At 50.2% G+C, this 14,631-nt stretch overlaps 2 protein-coding genes across 3 annotated transcripts; one reads left to right on the top strand and one right to left on the bottom strand.

Moving 5' to 3' along the window:
• Window positions 1-438: 438 nt before the first annotated feature.
• Blcap (BLCAP apoptosis inducing factor) lies at window positions 439-10,221 on the bottom strand. 2 transcript variants are annotated; one of them, XM_090352331.1, is made up of 2 exons: window positions 9,848-10,221; window positions 439-1,477 (listed from the first exon to the last, which is right to left on the bottom strand). In XM_090352331.1, exon 2 carries the CDS (start codon window positions 1,301-1,303, stop codon window positions 1,040-1,042), a length of 264 nt encoding a protein of 87 aa, XP_090208457.1. In that variant the 5' UTR covers window positions 1,304-1,477; window positions 9,848-10,221; the 3' UTR covers window positions 439-1,039. The 2 variants fall into 2 exon arrangements, with proteins under 2 accessions (XP_090208457.1, XP_090208458.1); XM_090352332.1 differs by lacking the exon at window positions 9,848-10,221 and adding an exon at window positions 1,628-1,881.
• Nnat (neuronatin) lies at window positions 3,729-5,235 on the top strand. The gene is given in 4 exon segments (XM_090352849.1): window positions 3,729-3,832; window positions 4,762-4,814; window positions 4,816-4,840; window positions 5,053-5,235. Coding segments are annotated over 4 exon segments (243 nt in total). The 5' UTR covers window positions 3,729-3,760; the 3' UTR covers window positions 5,146-5,235.
• Window positions 10,222-14,631: the final 4,410 nt, after the last annotated feature.

Below are 14,631 nucleotides of genomic sequence, written 5' to 3' on the forward strand. Positions count from 1 at the left end.
CCTACTATAGCTAGCTACTAGTAAACCTCAAAATCAGAACACGTTCGGTAAAGCTTCTTCAAAAGGAATATACACATGTACTTTTACACATACACACGCATACCCACACACACAAATGCACACACAGCGCACAGAAAAAATATCCAAACACCTACCAAAGGGATCATGGCTACTATGAAACACATAAATACTTTCCAATTCATTCTGCCAGGGACTGCTGAGTCTATGTGAACACACCATACATCCACCCTGCAGAGCATGCACAGGAGACACAGGGTGGCCCCCTGGGGAAGGCTGAGAAAGGCAGGAGGAAGGGTAAAGGGAGCAAGACCAGACTGGAATGCATGAGCCCAGTCACATGGGTGGAAGAGCAATATCTATCTGATGCTTCTTCCTAAAATGAAGCCAAGAAAATACTGGAAGTTTGGGGACCACCAACAGTCAAGACACGTTTCAGTCTAGCCTGCTGAACAGGGGAAGGAGGACAAAAAAGCGAGGCTCTTGGGCGTCAGCAATCTCTTCAAATTCGAGATAAGTGCAAAAACAAGCCCTGTCTTAGACAGGTGCTCCCCCCAAAAAGGAAAGGGGGAGAGGAAATAAGGGAAACCAGGAAAGGGACTGAGAAGTCAGCAACATTCTGAGAAGGAAGGAGACCCTGACAAGGAGGGGTCACAGAGGTGACAGTAAGACTGGGGTTTTATCTTCCCATATAACACCAGGGTGATTGACCAGGATAGGTGCAGACAGACTCCTCGCAGCAATGAGGTGAGGGGAGGGGTGGCCATCCCACCAGCCAAGACCCAGGTAGGGACAGAACACACACAACCACAAGACCACCCACAACTGTAGGACTCTACAATAAAAGCACCTGGTCAGTGCCGTTATTCACATTATAAGGATAAAACATCACAGGCCAAAGAGGCGCCGTCAGGAATGTGGCACCCGCGGGCTGCGGGATTTGAAACTCCAATGCTTTATGACCTATGTCAGTGCCTCCCCTCCCGTCTTCTGCTTCCTTGGAAAGATAACAGGGTGGCTGTTAGGTGCCCACGACGCCGGGGTCATGTGCCAATTCTGGAAGCGGGGAATCAGGGCAGTGGTACAGGAAACAGTTTCCCCAGCAGCTATAGCAGATGAGGAACAGGGCTGCCAGGAAAACCAAGGCACAAATTGTGCAAGGCTTCCGCTCCAGGAGGAAGCTGAGCAGGTAGAAACCCATAAACATAGAGTGGTTGAACCACAGGGCGGGGTTGAGGGGCTTGGGGATGAGGAGGACGGGCAGCAGCCACTGGAGGCAATACATGATCTCTGCCAGGCAGGGCCTTCGCCAAAGCTGCCAGGTACCGCTGCAGGAACCGACCTAATGGGAGCCAGTGGGCGCAGGTGGCTGCCCTCCACTTTCTTCAACCCTCTCTCCAGGAGCTGAGCCGCTGTGCTCTCTGGCTGTCAGCCTGGGATCACCAAGGCAGCAGGGATCCTGAAGAGAAAAGTCAACACAACAAAGAACAGACAGACAGACAAACATACAGACAAAAAAAAAAGAATAGGAACAGAATGTATACTTATTTGGAAAAATGGATCATGGTTAAACACAGCAAATGTGAATGCCCATTTCCTCCCTACCCACCCGGAAGGTCTACTCTGCAGTCACCAGTTTGAAAAAACCTCTCAGGTACTTCCCCCCAGGCTTCTACTGGGAGCTTCCTGAGAGGCTCTTTGGCAGGGTCACACAGTGGACTGGCTTTGCCAGGGGGCCCTGCCCAGCAGAGATCTAGTATCGCCTCCAGGGGCTGCAGTCCGTCCTTAAAGGGCCCAGACCTCACAATGCCGTCCTGTGGTTGCCACAGGAAAACCACCTGCTCTCTGTTATGCCCCCTTGTGGTCAGAAAGGGTTCTGTATCTAGTCTCTCACGGCAGAAGGTGCTGGGCTCCGTAAAGGGGCCCTAACAAGAGGACACAACTCCTGCATGGCCAGCTAGAGATAGAGGATAGATTGTAGATCCCCAGATGGTGGCCTGGGTAAGGCCTGCCATTTTCAAAGGGCCTAAACTGGTTAACTTTTTTGAAAGTTAATGCAGTTAAAAAAAATCGCCGCTATTTCAAACCAACATTGTACAGAACCTGATCTCTATGAGCCTTTAAAATTAAAAAGTAATTTTCTACCCATATAGGGGCAAACACCAGTTGGTCTCTGTGCCAAGCAGTCTGCGGCAGGAGCAGTGCTTTCAGTCCCTGCTCACAGTGGGGCTTTAAGTCTTCCTGCCTGCAGCCTGCAGGATGTGCTCTCTGAAAAGGGATGGATGCTCTGTGAGGACTTCTAAATAGGCCACTCTGAGGTATGGTTGAAGGAGGCTAAGCCTAAGTAACTTCTTGCAGCCATCCTGGTGCCTCCAGCTGGGTAAAGGGATTTCTCCACTTAGGGCTGAAAAGCCTAAAAGTGAGAGGCTATTCACTGAATGTAGATGAGGACTCTGCTTCAGAGAAATGCAGATGCAGATGAAATAACCTCAGGAAAATTTTGCAAATGGAGAATGAGGGTTTGGCATCTTGTGTGTGTGTGTGGGGGGGTGAAACACACACACACACACACACACACACACACACACAGGTAATAGGTTTGCCTGAATTCCTGGAGACAGGGGAGGCATTTGGCTGATAAATCACTAGAAAGGTCAGTCCAGTGTCTGGGACAGATAGCTACCTGTGACTCTGCTACCTGCCCTGACCCTACTAAGTCCTGGACCAGCTCAGGTGCCATTGTGCTATGCCAAATGTCTCCATATTCCTGTCCTGTGTCCTGTGTCTCCTGGCTGTTCTCTGGTCACCATGGAGTCCCAATTAGCACTCTGTTGGAGCTGAATGGGCTTGTTGGTATTGTTTTTGTTCTTTCCTCTCCGGAGAGTTTCCTAACTGTGTTAAAGGTATTTTCTGGCTGCTGGTCTTTGAGACAGGAGCCCACCATGCAGTCACTGTCCTTTTAATAAAGACTGAAAGATTCAAACCCTCAAAATATGGCTTATTTGTATTCTCACCTTACAACAATGTGGCTCACGTTAAACTAACCTCGAACACTCTCTGGCCATTTCCTCACACCGCTCGTTCCCTTTACACACCCAACGGCCCCAATCCTTCCCTCCAGTGCAAGCGCCCAGGCCCCCTCGGAGGATGCACTGCTGTTCCTGCGCTCAGAGCACAGAGCTCTGGATCTGCAGACAGACTGCACCGGGCGATCCACCAGGAATTCGGGAAAGGTTACACATAGACAGTCACCCCCGCACAAAGTAGACAGAGCTGCATTAAACGGAATTATACGGAATGTGTTAGCGAAGGCCAGAGCCACGGCGCCCGGTAGATGACCCCACGGCACCAAGGCATGTTCCCTAACTTCGGATTTACGTTTGTGCCACGACAGCGCACATTGGCTTCGAATGTTCGGATCAGGGCTTGAAGAGGGGGAATTCCGCTCTAAGAGTTTGCACCCGTATTCTACCCAGACTCCTGAAGCCCCTCCATTCCACACCGAAATTCAAAAGCGGGGCTCGGATGGGACTTGGGGTAGGGGCGGCGAGGAAAGAGCAGATGGTGGATTTTTGTGGTTGTTTTTTTGTTTTTCTCTCTCCTGATGAACGAGGGGCACCCAAGGCCACCCCGCCTCCGGAACGCGAGCCCCCCATTGCGCACGCGCACTCAGGTGGCGGGCGGGTACTTAAAGGCGGGGCCGCCGCGGTCCTAGCTCGACCCACCCACCACTCTTGGAACCATGGCGGCAGTGGCGGCAGCTTCGGCTGAACTGCTCATCATTGGCTGGTATATCTTTCGTGTGCTGCTGCAGGTAAGTGTGCCCGGGCTCTGGGTGGGTGACGGCTCCGGCTCCGAAGCGCGCATCCCAAACCCGCGTCGCGATCGCCGCCTCCCGGACCCGGTCCGCGATCCCTGGGATCCCTGCCTGTCCTAGTGGTGCTGTGCCGCCGAGCATCCCCGTACTTCCTCCCGTTCCCCGCGGCCACCTCCTCGTGTAGACCCTCCCCACTGCGCCCGCGCCCAGCCGCGAACAAAGACTTGGGGCGCGCGGCGGTTGCCCGCTGTGGACGATCGCTGGGGCTTTTAGCGACCTAAGTGGTAAAGAAAAACCCGCTACACACGGACTCGACCTCAGGAGGGAGGCGGGGCACTTGTGTGTGGCAAGCCGGGAAAGCTCGCCCAACAAAAAATTTCTGCCTTAAAAATTGCGCACTGCAGAGAAATTCCCTTTAACACAATATATACACACTTAACAAATAGCACTTGAGGGGCTAGTATTGAAAACATGTAAAAAAGGTCCTTCTCAATTAAAAAAAACTTTACTAAGGAAACCTACATATTCGAGAGAAAGTAATTAAAGGGGACAAGTAGAGAAAAACATGCATTGCAGGAAAAAGAAATCAGACAAAAAAACTCAATAAAAAAGTATTAGATAAAAGTCGCATTGCAGAAAAAAACAGGCAAAGGAGCTAATAGAGACAAATGAATTGGACAAAAGCACTGAGCAAAACAGAGGGGGGGAAAGTCCTTCACAGAAAAATAAAAAATGGAAGGGGAGAAATGTGCTTCAAAAAAACCACATATGACTATGAAAAAAATGTGGCAAAAGTGCTTTGCATAAGATTAGATTAGAATAAGATGCTCCGCCCACAAAATCATTTGCCTTCAAAGTTCCCTTTGGCAGGAAGAATTCCCTGCTAAAGAAGTCCTTTGCCAAAGGAATCGCCTATTTCCTTCAAGGTGTTCCTGGAATGCTGCATTTACTGGGTAGGATTCGCTTTTCGAAATCCTCCAGAGACAGCCCGTTGCGAGAAGTGAGGTATACCTAAGCCTGGCTCCAATCAGCTTGCCGCCACGCAGAGCTCAGCACAGCTGGCAAAGCTCCAGCTGCCCTGGACAGTCTGCACGGGGGCCCACCTCTCTGGCTCAGGCTGGAGAGGCGGGCAGGGCAGGGAGTGGGCAGGGGTGGGCACCGTAGCACCTCAGACTGACTACTGGTACACTCCACTAAGGTCAGGTTTCTTGCCACAGGTGTTCAGATATTCCCTGCAGAAGCTGGCCTACACGGTGTCCCGGACCGGGCGGCAGGGGCTGGGGGAGCGCCGGCAGCGAGCCCCCAACTGAGGGCCCACCTCCCAGCCCTGGGCGGCCGAGTCATCAGGTGCTCCTGAGCATCTTGCCCAGCACGGGAGCCTGTGCCGCACGGGAATGGGGGGGTCCCCTGCTCCCTTGCCAGAGGAGCACTAGCCAAGGTTAGTGAGGGGCTAGTAACCCCCAACCCACCAGAAGCAACAATGACAACAAAACCAGATCCCTCCTCAGTCCCTTTGCACCCGTCCCATTTGTGGGCGGGGCGGAGGAGGAAGTGGGGGGGATGAGAAGCAGACCCCCATCTGGGCATAGGCACCACATTCCAATCCGGAGGAAGCAGGAACAGCGCCATTCCAGACAACAAGCCAAGGCCATACCAGCAGGCCCTACCATGGAAATCCAACACTCCAACAGAATGGACATTCTGTCATCACCAGCCGAAAAGCCCTGAATGTCAGTGCAGTAGAAAAAGCAACACCTCTGTGCCTGTGTGGTGGGACTGAGGGGTGGGGGGTGGGGAACCCATGAGTGAGGAGGGAGGGGGTTAAGAAATTGAGTGGGGCCCTCTCACTGTCCCTTGCCTTTGGCACCTGTATCCCAGCCTTGCTGCCTCTGCCCCTCATTCCCCCTCTCCCCTCCCTGCTGCCTCCCCAAGCCCACTCCTATCTCTCAAATGTGTCACTTGATTTGGACCTATTCAACCTGCAAATGCATCCCATCTCTCTGAACTCCCTGCCCCTTACTGAACTTGCCTCTCTGGTGTCAAACAGTTGTGGTAAATGTTGTAGTAAATGCTAATTGTACTGATCGTTTAGCGTGCATTAGTTATGCCTCCCCGGCTAGATTGTAAGCTCCTGAAGGATAGGGACCACCTCTGCAAAAAGAATAAAATGGTACCTCCCCCATTTGCAGTGCCCCAGGCCCGTGCTGGGTAGTGGAGGAACACCAAAAGCTTGTGTCTTACAGATTGACTTGCTTTCACTAGTCCCTGAATGAGGGACTCCTCCCCTTCCCCAGATGGTGGGGGCCTTCACTTGTGGTGGTGGAATAAGAGGCCATGGCAGATTACTACTTTGGGAAAGATGGAAGGAGAGGAAAGAAAGGGAAGGAGTGAGTGGCCCTCAAAGTAGGGCACTGAGGACCCACAGAAGTGGTCTCAGAACACAAGCAGGTCTCACTCAAAGACTGCTCAAGGAGTAAACACCAGGTTGGATAGTGTGTATGGGACAGGTATGGTGTGGTGCCTCTTTTTGGCCAGCATAATACTCTTAAGCCTCAGGACCATTCCCAAGCCATCTTGCTTAGCCAAACAACGCTCCATCTGGCCCCAGCCTCTCTGGTTTCTCCTTCTGAGGGAGCGCCCCATCACTAGGGTCTCACCAGATTCTGCCAGGGTGGGGACGGTGGCCCACTGCACTGCTCCCTTCACTCCTCAGTGAGTCAGAGCTCTTTTTACATGGAGTCAGCTAACTCTCACCAAGTGATCCTACCACCTGTTCAGTCTCATCTCTGGCTTTTTCTGTCCCTGTCACTACACATCTGTTCCTGGGTCAACACCAAAGTAGGGAGTTAAAAGGCCATAAATCCCTTTTCCTGCCACTTCTTCAAATCCCTTAGTCACAGTTGTTTCATCATTCAGGAGCACAAAGCACCTGACCCTTCTGAGCATGACCATGATCCCCAACCCTAAGCAAGCCCCTTAAATTTCTCAGCCCAATCATGGTCACCTGTAAAGACAACACCTTCATTCAGCAGTAGAGGTACATGGAGGCAAAGGACGCAAATCTTGGTTTGGTCTTGGCTTTGCCATGAATCAGGTCAGCTCCATCACCTAGCAGACTCACTAAGCTGTCCCCTCCCCTTTGTTTTTCCTGCATCAAAATTCCAATGAACCTTCAGATACCAGGAACAGTCTATCAAAATGGCAGTCAAGACTCTTTAGGATTTTAGTGGAATGTGCAATCTGAGCCTCTTCTCTTCTTCCTGGGGTGGCTATAGGCCTACCATAGCCTCAAGCCAAAGCAAGTCGCCTCTTGCCCCAGGGTGACTCATCAGCCTGCAATGCTTACACTTTCTCCCTCCTAAAGCCTATGTTTTGACAAGCTTCAAAATGAGCAGTTTCTGAGGTTTTTCTACACTAAATCACTATCCATCATCCTTCAACATGGGTTCTCGGTGAAGGAGCTTTGCAGAGGTAGGTACCATTCTCCACCATCCCAGATGCACTGGGAGGCAGTTCAATGCAGTAGTGAATGGCCCAGCTTCCTGGGACACAGCATACCCTGTCATCCTTCCACCACTGCTCACCACAAAAGGCAGGGGGATGCTGGTAACCCAGGGCTTTCCAGATGATCTTGGCAGAGTTTTTTCTCCATCTATCCTCAGCAGAGTGCTAAGTATAGCATGGTAAGATGACAAATTTCCATGAAAGGACTGCTCTTGTGGCCTGAACCCAATGGCTGGCTTGAATGTGAGACTCATTCCCTTCTTTCAGCTCCCATCTCCAAACCCTACGGCATGATCAACACACTAAGGCCACTGGAGAAGACCGAGGAATGCATTTCCTTATCCTCTCCAGGTAATGCTACAAGCCTGGTTCAAACACATCTTGTTTATAAAATGCTTTCCATAAGCTACTCCATTAAAACATCTTATTCAGGCCAGGAGTTTGGCCTAGTGGTAAAGTGCTTGTAGAGCATGCAAGGAGACCTGGGTTCGATTCCTCAGTACCACATACATAGAAAAAGCTGGAAATGGAGCTGTGGCTCAAGTAGCAGAGCGCTAGCCTTGAGAAAGCCCAAGGACAGTGTTTAGGCCCTGAGTTCAAGCCCCAGGACTGGCAAAAAAAAAAAGTTATTCATGAAGAGCAATGGGATATTTTATTGTAAAGCCTGTACCCAGACCTCTCCCTAAACCACTGCCACCACCATACATACAAGGTCAAGAACATAACAGATGAAGTTTCAAGGGGATTGGTACTAATGCCTGAGATGGTTGTTAGTTTCTTAGCCTAACCAATTGAAGTTAAATTGGATAGTGGGGTTAAGTCACAACTTTCAGGGGACACTGCTTATCTCTTTCAGTGTTCTCAGATTATCAAGAGATATTGTTATCTCTGGCTGTGTAGTGTCTGAACTGTGATTGGAGGAAAGGATGTTTGTTTGAGGGGTGGGGTAAGAAGTTTCTTGAGCTTTGACTGCAGGGCCAGCCACAGCTTAGTGAACCCAGGCTGGAAGAGGAAGCAGGTGTACTGTGAGCCATTTACTAGATACCTATTTTCAAACTGGATTCCCTCAGGAGTCAACAAACATCCAGAAGGGAGATTCTGAAGCTGCAGTTAATTCTATCCCTCTCTGGGATTAAATGTCTGTACATATAAGTCATATTAGTCTAACAAGTCCCTTTTCTGGGGTGACCTCTGACTTCTTCCATATAACCCCAAAACACATTATCACTGTTGTCCTTGGAAATGATCGCCTGTGGGGTCCAGCCCCTCCTGCAAGGTTTATACATCCCCCTCACACCCCACTTTTCAAGATTCAGATTCCTGAGCAGCTTCTAGGCAGGGAGTCAGAGAGGAATGGCTCTGGGGTATATCACACTGTAACAGGCTTGAAATGGAATGCATGAGTTCAAAGATGGGGAGGGGAGGTGGTCTAACCTACATCTCTTTTTAAAACAACATATGACAGATAAAAAGTTAAACTGAGCTTGGCAGCAACCCTTTAAGAAAACCAATTTCAGACACAGAATGGAGCTGACCACTGGGAATTGACCAGGCTTCTAGAACCGCCCCCCCCTTTTCTTTTTTAACACATTTCCTTAATATTAACTCATCTCTGATTTAAAGCAACAAAGAAGCAGTTGGCATGCGCACAGAAGCTGAAAGTTTTTTTTTTTTTTTTCTTTTTGTCCCGGCTTTGGAGTTGCTGACAGGATGGGTAAGATCGTGTCAGGCAGGGCAGGGACACCATGCCCACACCATCACCTCAGTTCCCTAAAAAGACAGGGGCACCTACAACAGAAACGCCCGTTTCTTTTGTTTTAGGGCGGCAGTCCCTCAAGTTTCCCAATACGCCTCGCCGAAAAGGGACCTGAGAGGCCTGGACGAAAACAAAAGAAAAAAGAAGGAAAGGAAAGGTACGGAAGGCGAAGCGCCGCTATTCCCCCACCGCCACCGCCCTCCTCCCCTTGGCGGGCTGAGCGTGGCCGGCGTGGCCGCTCCCGCACACACAGGCGCGGGCAGGGGTGTCGGGACTGCACTGAGCAGCCCCCCGCCCGCCACCCGGAGCCAAGCGCCGTCTAACAGCCCAGCCCCCAGAGCGGCGCCGAGAGGTGGCGGGCGGGGGGCCCTTCTCACCCCTGCTCCCTCACGTCCCGCCCAGGCGGCGGTGCCAGGGCCCGGCCTCCAGCTGCGGCCCCCCGCCCGCCCTCGACCCCCGGCCCCCGCCCCGCCAGCCCCATCCGGGGAGGACGCTGGCCGCGGAGGTCAAAGGGAGAGGAGTCCCAAGACCAGGAAGGGACCCCCCGCCCGCTCCCCGAGGCCCAGGCCGCGGCCAAGCAAGGCAACCAACCCCAGACCCCGGCCAGGGGCGCCCCACCCGCGGCCCGAGTGCAGGGGAGGAAACCCGTGAGGAACCCAGCGGCGCCTAAGGTGACCCCGAAGGGACAACATGGCGGCGCGGCCGCACGGAGGGCCTCTCGTCCTGCCCCGAGTAGGCTGACGCCGGGGTACCTGGGAGGCCCGCCATGGCGCCGCCGCCACTGCCGCCGCTCACGGTCGTAGCCGGCCTCCACCTCAGCTCGCCGCCGCCGCCGCCGCCGCCGGAGCCGGGGAGACGCCCCCTTCGTCTTCTCGTCGGGCCTGCGGAGGACCCCGGCCCGAGGTCGGGCTGTCTACAGCGAACGCCTGATGAGATACCCAAAGGTATCATCACAAAGGAGGCTTTTCCTTCCGCCCCCGCCACTCGCAACGCTCGGAGGACGGTCTCTGTCGTTTCATGGAATTTCAGAAGTCCAGGTTCTTCACACGCGAAGCATTTTTACTTGGGCACCATCTGGGCAACCCCGAGCCCAGAGTCCGTGGCCCCCTCCTGCCTATGCAGCAGACTGTGAGCTTCACCCGGCGAGCCCGGCCCCAGAGCCCAGCCCCTCGCAGGTGATCCCGGGGCTGGTCTTCCGGGGCTCAAAGTTCGCCTATCACCGGGGGAAGAGCCAGGCTTAGACCTTGGGTCCTCCTCCTCCCCTTTCCTGGAACTCCTCCTATCTGTGGGAGCTGGGCAAACCCAACGGTTCCTTTTATTAGCCAATTAAACCCATGCCGTCAGCACCTCCATGCACTGGCATAGTGCTTCGAGGCCAGGAGGTGCTGAACTGGAAACGAGGCCCAGTCGAATGGGTGAAGTGTCAGGGGAAGGGGAGAGGAGGAGGGAAGACTTGTCACTCAGTGATCATTATATACTAATCGTTTTAAGAAAATGAACACATGGGACCGGGAGTTTGGCCTAGTGGTTAAAGTGCCTGCCTATCATGCATGAAGACCTGGGTTCAAATCCTCGGTACCACATGCATAGAAAAAAGCCAGAAGTGGTGCTGAGGCTCAAGTGGTAGAGCTCTAGCCTTGAGAAAGTCCAAGGACGGTGCTCAGGACCTGAGCTGCCAGGCCCAGGACTGGCACCAAAAAAGAAAAGAAAAGAAAAAGAAAGAAAATGAACACTTAAGTATGGATTGTAGGGAGCGTTGTGTGGGGAAGTCGAGGGCTGTGAGAAGTTATTGGGGTACCAGTGAGTGAGGGGTGAAAGGTGAGGATGGAACCACCTCACCTTTCAGCAGACAAGGAGTAGTGTCAGCCAAGAGTGAATGGGCAGATCAGACACCTTGCCCCAGGTGTGGAGGTGGGAGGAAGGAGCAGAAGGAGGGTGAGAGGCGAAGCATGGACTAGGGCAGGCTAGCAACCTGCCGATTTGTGTCGATCCTGAAAGGACCCGAAACCACTTTTCTCAGGGAATGCCATGGACTTTGTGTCTCTGCAAGGCCACCCTGGTTTCCCAGCTTGGAAGGACATGGAGCGTGGTTGTCAGAGACCAGCTAGGAGTCTCCAAGGAATGGTGACCGTGACAGGATAGTGACTAGGGGAGGTGGAGATGGAGGGGGTACCAAGGAAGGAGTGAAAGAGCGGGAAAGCCTGAAGAAAACAGAAGGAAGATGAGAAGTTTGCACCAGTGGAGGTTGAGATCTGAGGATTCAAAGCCAGCACTGGCAGCAAAGTCTGAAAGACTCTTATCAACCAGCAAGTGTGGCTCGGGTGGTGGAGCATCAGCCTCAAGCAGAAAAGGCTGAGTGAGTGCATGAGGCCCTGAGTTCAAGCTCCAAAACCAGTACAGCCCTGGGTGGGTGGGGAGATGAATGGTCAGTCTTCTATGAATCCAGCTCTGAAGGAAGGCTCAGGTGCCCCTAGCACATTAATGATAGGTACATCCGGGTGCCAGAGGCAATGGAGGTAGTAGAGTGGGTAGAGGAGGAACCAGGAAATGAGGTTCAATGCAGCAGGATCTGGTAGTCACGGGCTCCTAGAAGGAAATTGCTAGGAAGAGAAGAATGGGGCAGGGTGTGAAGGACACTGGGGTTTGAGAATGAGAAGGGTTTGTGTCTCTCTCCTTAAAAAAAGAAAAAAAAAGGTAGAAAAAACTCATAACTAAATTAACTGGCTTAAAATACAAGTAGCCTGAGACTTGGTGGCAGGTGAAGGGAGTGGTTTGGCAATGTTTAATGTTTTCAATGACCTATGTCCCTTCTATCTCTGTTATCCTTGTGTGGGACCTAACATGGCCACCCCAGTTCATGGGGTTACATGCAAGTCAAGGAATGTCCACTAGTCTTCTAGTTAAGACTCCCAACAGGTCTGGATGTAGCCCTTTACCATTCTATTGTTGGGGTCAGTGCCAGACACACCCAGTGTCTAACCCTGGACGGAAATAGGAGTCTTGTGAAAGCTGAGTACAGACAAGAAACCAGAACAGCTGAAGTTGCATATGGCTGAGGACATTGGTACAACCTCTTAGGAGAACTCTGTGTTGACTAAATCTCAACCTACACCTGTGTTATGAATTTCCACTCTTAGACACTGACCCAAGAGAAATGAGTGTCTATGTCCACATAAAGACTTGTGCAAGAATGCTCACAGCAGATTAATTCCTAGCCCAGCTGGCCTAGAAACAAAGAGTAATTCAAGAAATTGTGGTAGTTTCATCCAATGGAAACCACAGTTGAATTAACCAAACTTGAATGATTTATTTCATTCCATCTCAAAAGTAGTGGGGGAAAATACCTGCATCTGTACTGAACATGTGCAGAACTTTTTCTTGTCATTGTTCCCTAGGGTAAAAATATAATACGTTGTATTAGGTATTACATTATAAGCTGTCTAGAGATGATTTAAAAAATATAGAAGGATGCCTGTAGGTTATATGAATACTACACCATTATATATAAGAGCATTTTGAATTATGATGTCCTCAGTGGGTCTTGGAATCAGCCTTCTCTGTATTTTGAGAGTCAACTATGTTCCATTTTACCTTTTTTTTTTTTTTTTTTTTTGGTGGTTGTGGGACTTGAATTCTGGGCCTAGGTGTTGTCCCTGAGCTCTTCAACTTAAGGCTAGCACTCTATCTCTTGAGCCACAGCACCACTTCTGGTTTTCTGGTGATTAATTGGAGATAAGAATCTCATGGCCTTTAGTGCCCAGGCTGGCTTTGAACTGTGATCCTCAGATCTCAGCCTCCTGAGTAGCTAGGATTATAGGCGTGAGTCACAGCACCCGGCTACATTTTACATATATTTTATATACCAAGCTCTTGTAGCTCATTCTTGAAATCTTTGCTCCTCAGGAAACTGAAATATGAAGGTTAAGATTTCTAACCAGCCTGGGTAGGCAGAGCCTCAAGACTCTTATCTACAATAGGCTAGCAAAAAAGCTGGAAGTAGCACATGGACCAAGTTGGTAGAGTTCCATCCACAAGCCAAAAAAAAAGTTGAGCAAGAGCGCAAGGTCCTGAGCTCAAGCACCAGTGCTAACACACACACACACACACACACACACACACACACACACACACACACACACACACAGAGCCAAGACATGCAACTCCTCTGGGTTACTATGACATACAGTATATGACATAAACCAGAGCCAAACCAGTACATGGCGGATAGGCGGATAGTTCTGTTTATTTGTGGCTCAAGAACAGGCAAGACTAAATTACAATGACAGCAATCAAAGTAGTGGCCTGGGCCAAGCAGGAAGTAGGGCAGGAGAAGACATGAGACACTGTTGGCTGGAACCCCAGGCAAGGTGATATCTTAATATGATGAGTGATTGCATTGTAAAAGCTTTCCAAGCTAGGTGTAGGGGCCTCATGTCTGTAATCCTAGCTACTCAGAAGGCTGAGATCTGAGGATCTTAATTTGAAGCCAGCCTGGGCAGAAAACTCCATAAGACTCTTATCTCCAATAAACTACTCAAAAAAGCCAAAAGAGGAACCTTACTGCACTGCTGGTGGGATTGTAAACTAGTTCAGCCACTCTGGAAAGCAGTGTGGAGGTTTCTTAAAGAACTGAAAATAGACCTTCCCTATGATCCCGCCATACCACTTCTGGGCATCTATCCTGAACATCATAACCCAGGATATTACAAGGACACCTGCTCAGCTATGTTCATCTCTGTACTATTCACAATAGCCAGGCAATGGAAACAATCCAGATGCCCTACTGCAGATGAATGGATACAGAAAATATGACATATATATATATACACAATGGAATTCTACATAGCCAACAGACAAGATAAAATAATGGCATTCGCAGGGAAGTGGATGAGTCTAGAGCGAATCATGTTGAGTAAGACAAGACAAAACCAAAGGAACAAAAGGCACATGGTATCCTTAATATGTGGCTATTAGATCCAAACAGTACAAGAGCGAAGACTCAATAGTTGCATATCCAATGCTATGGACATGGTATTGGAAATATAAACACAACTACATAGACATAAAAATCTATGACTCTATAAACATAATGTTTTATGACATAGATTAATATGTATCTATGACATACAAACCCTCAGCCTAATTTTAATTATGTTGTAAAATCTAAGTGCCAGTGATTGTATATAGAGATTCCCTTCTTGTATATAGATTCCCTTCTTGTTTGTTAAATATGTCATTTGAAATATGATGTAAAAATCAATGTTAATAAATTCTTTAATAAAAAAAAAGCCGAAAGTGGTGCTGTGGTTCAAGTGGTAGAACAATCACCTTGAGTGAAAGAAGCTTAGAGATAGTGCCCAAGCCCCAGGAATGGCAACAAATAAACAAGCAAACAAAAAACCTCATCAAACTGACCCCACAGACAGGGTTATGTAAGCTACACCCCAAGAAAAAAATAGGATAACAGAAAGGGAGGGATATCACATGGAGCCCTTTCCCAGTACACATTCCTCGTGCTTTGGGACAAAGATGGGTG

The sequence above is a fragment of the Megascapheus bottae genome, chromosome 18 (genome assembly GCF_031878675.1).
Source record: "Megascapheus bottae isolate mThoBot1 chromosome 18, mThoBot2.hap1, whole genome shotgun sequence".
Classification (NCBI taxonomy): Eukaryota; Metazoa; Chordata; class Mammalia; order Rodentia; family Geomyidae; genus Megascapheus; species Megascapheus bottae.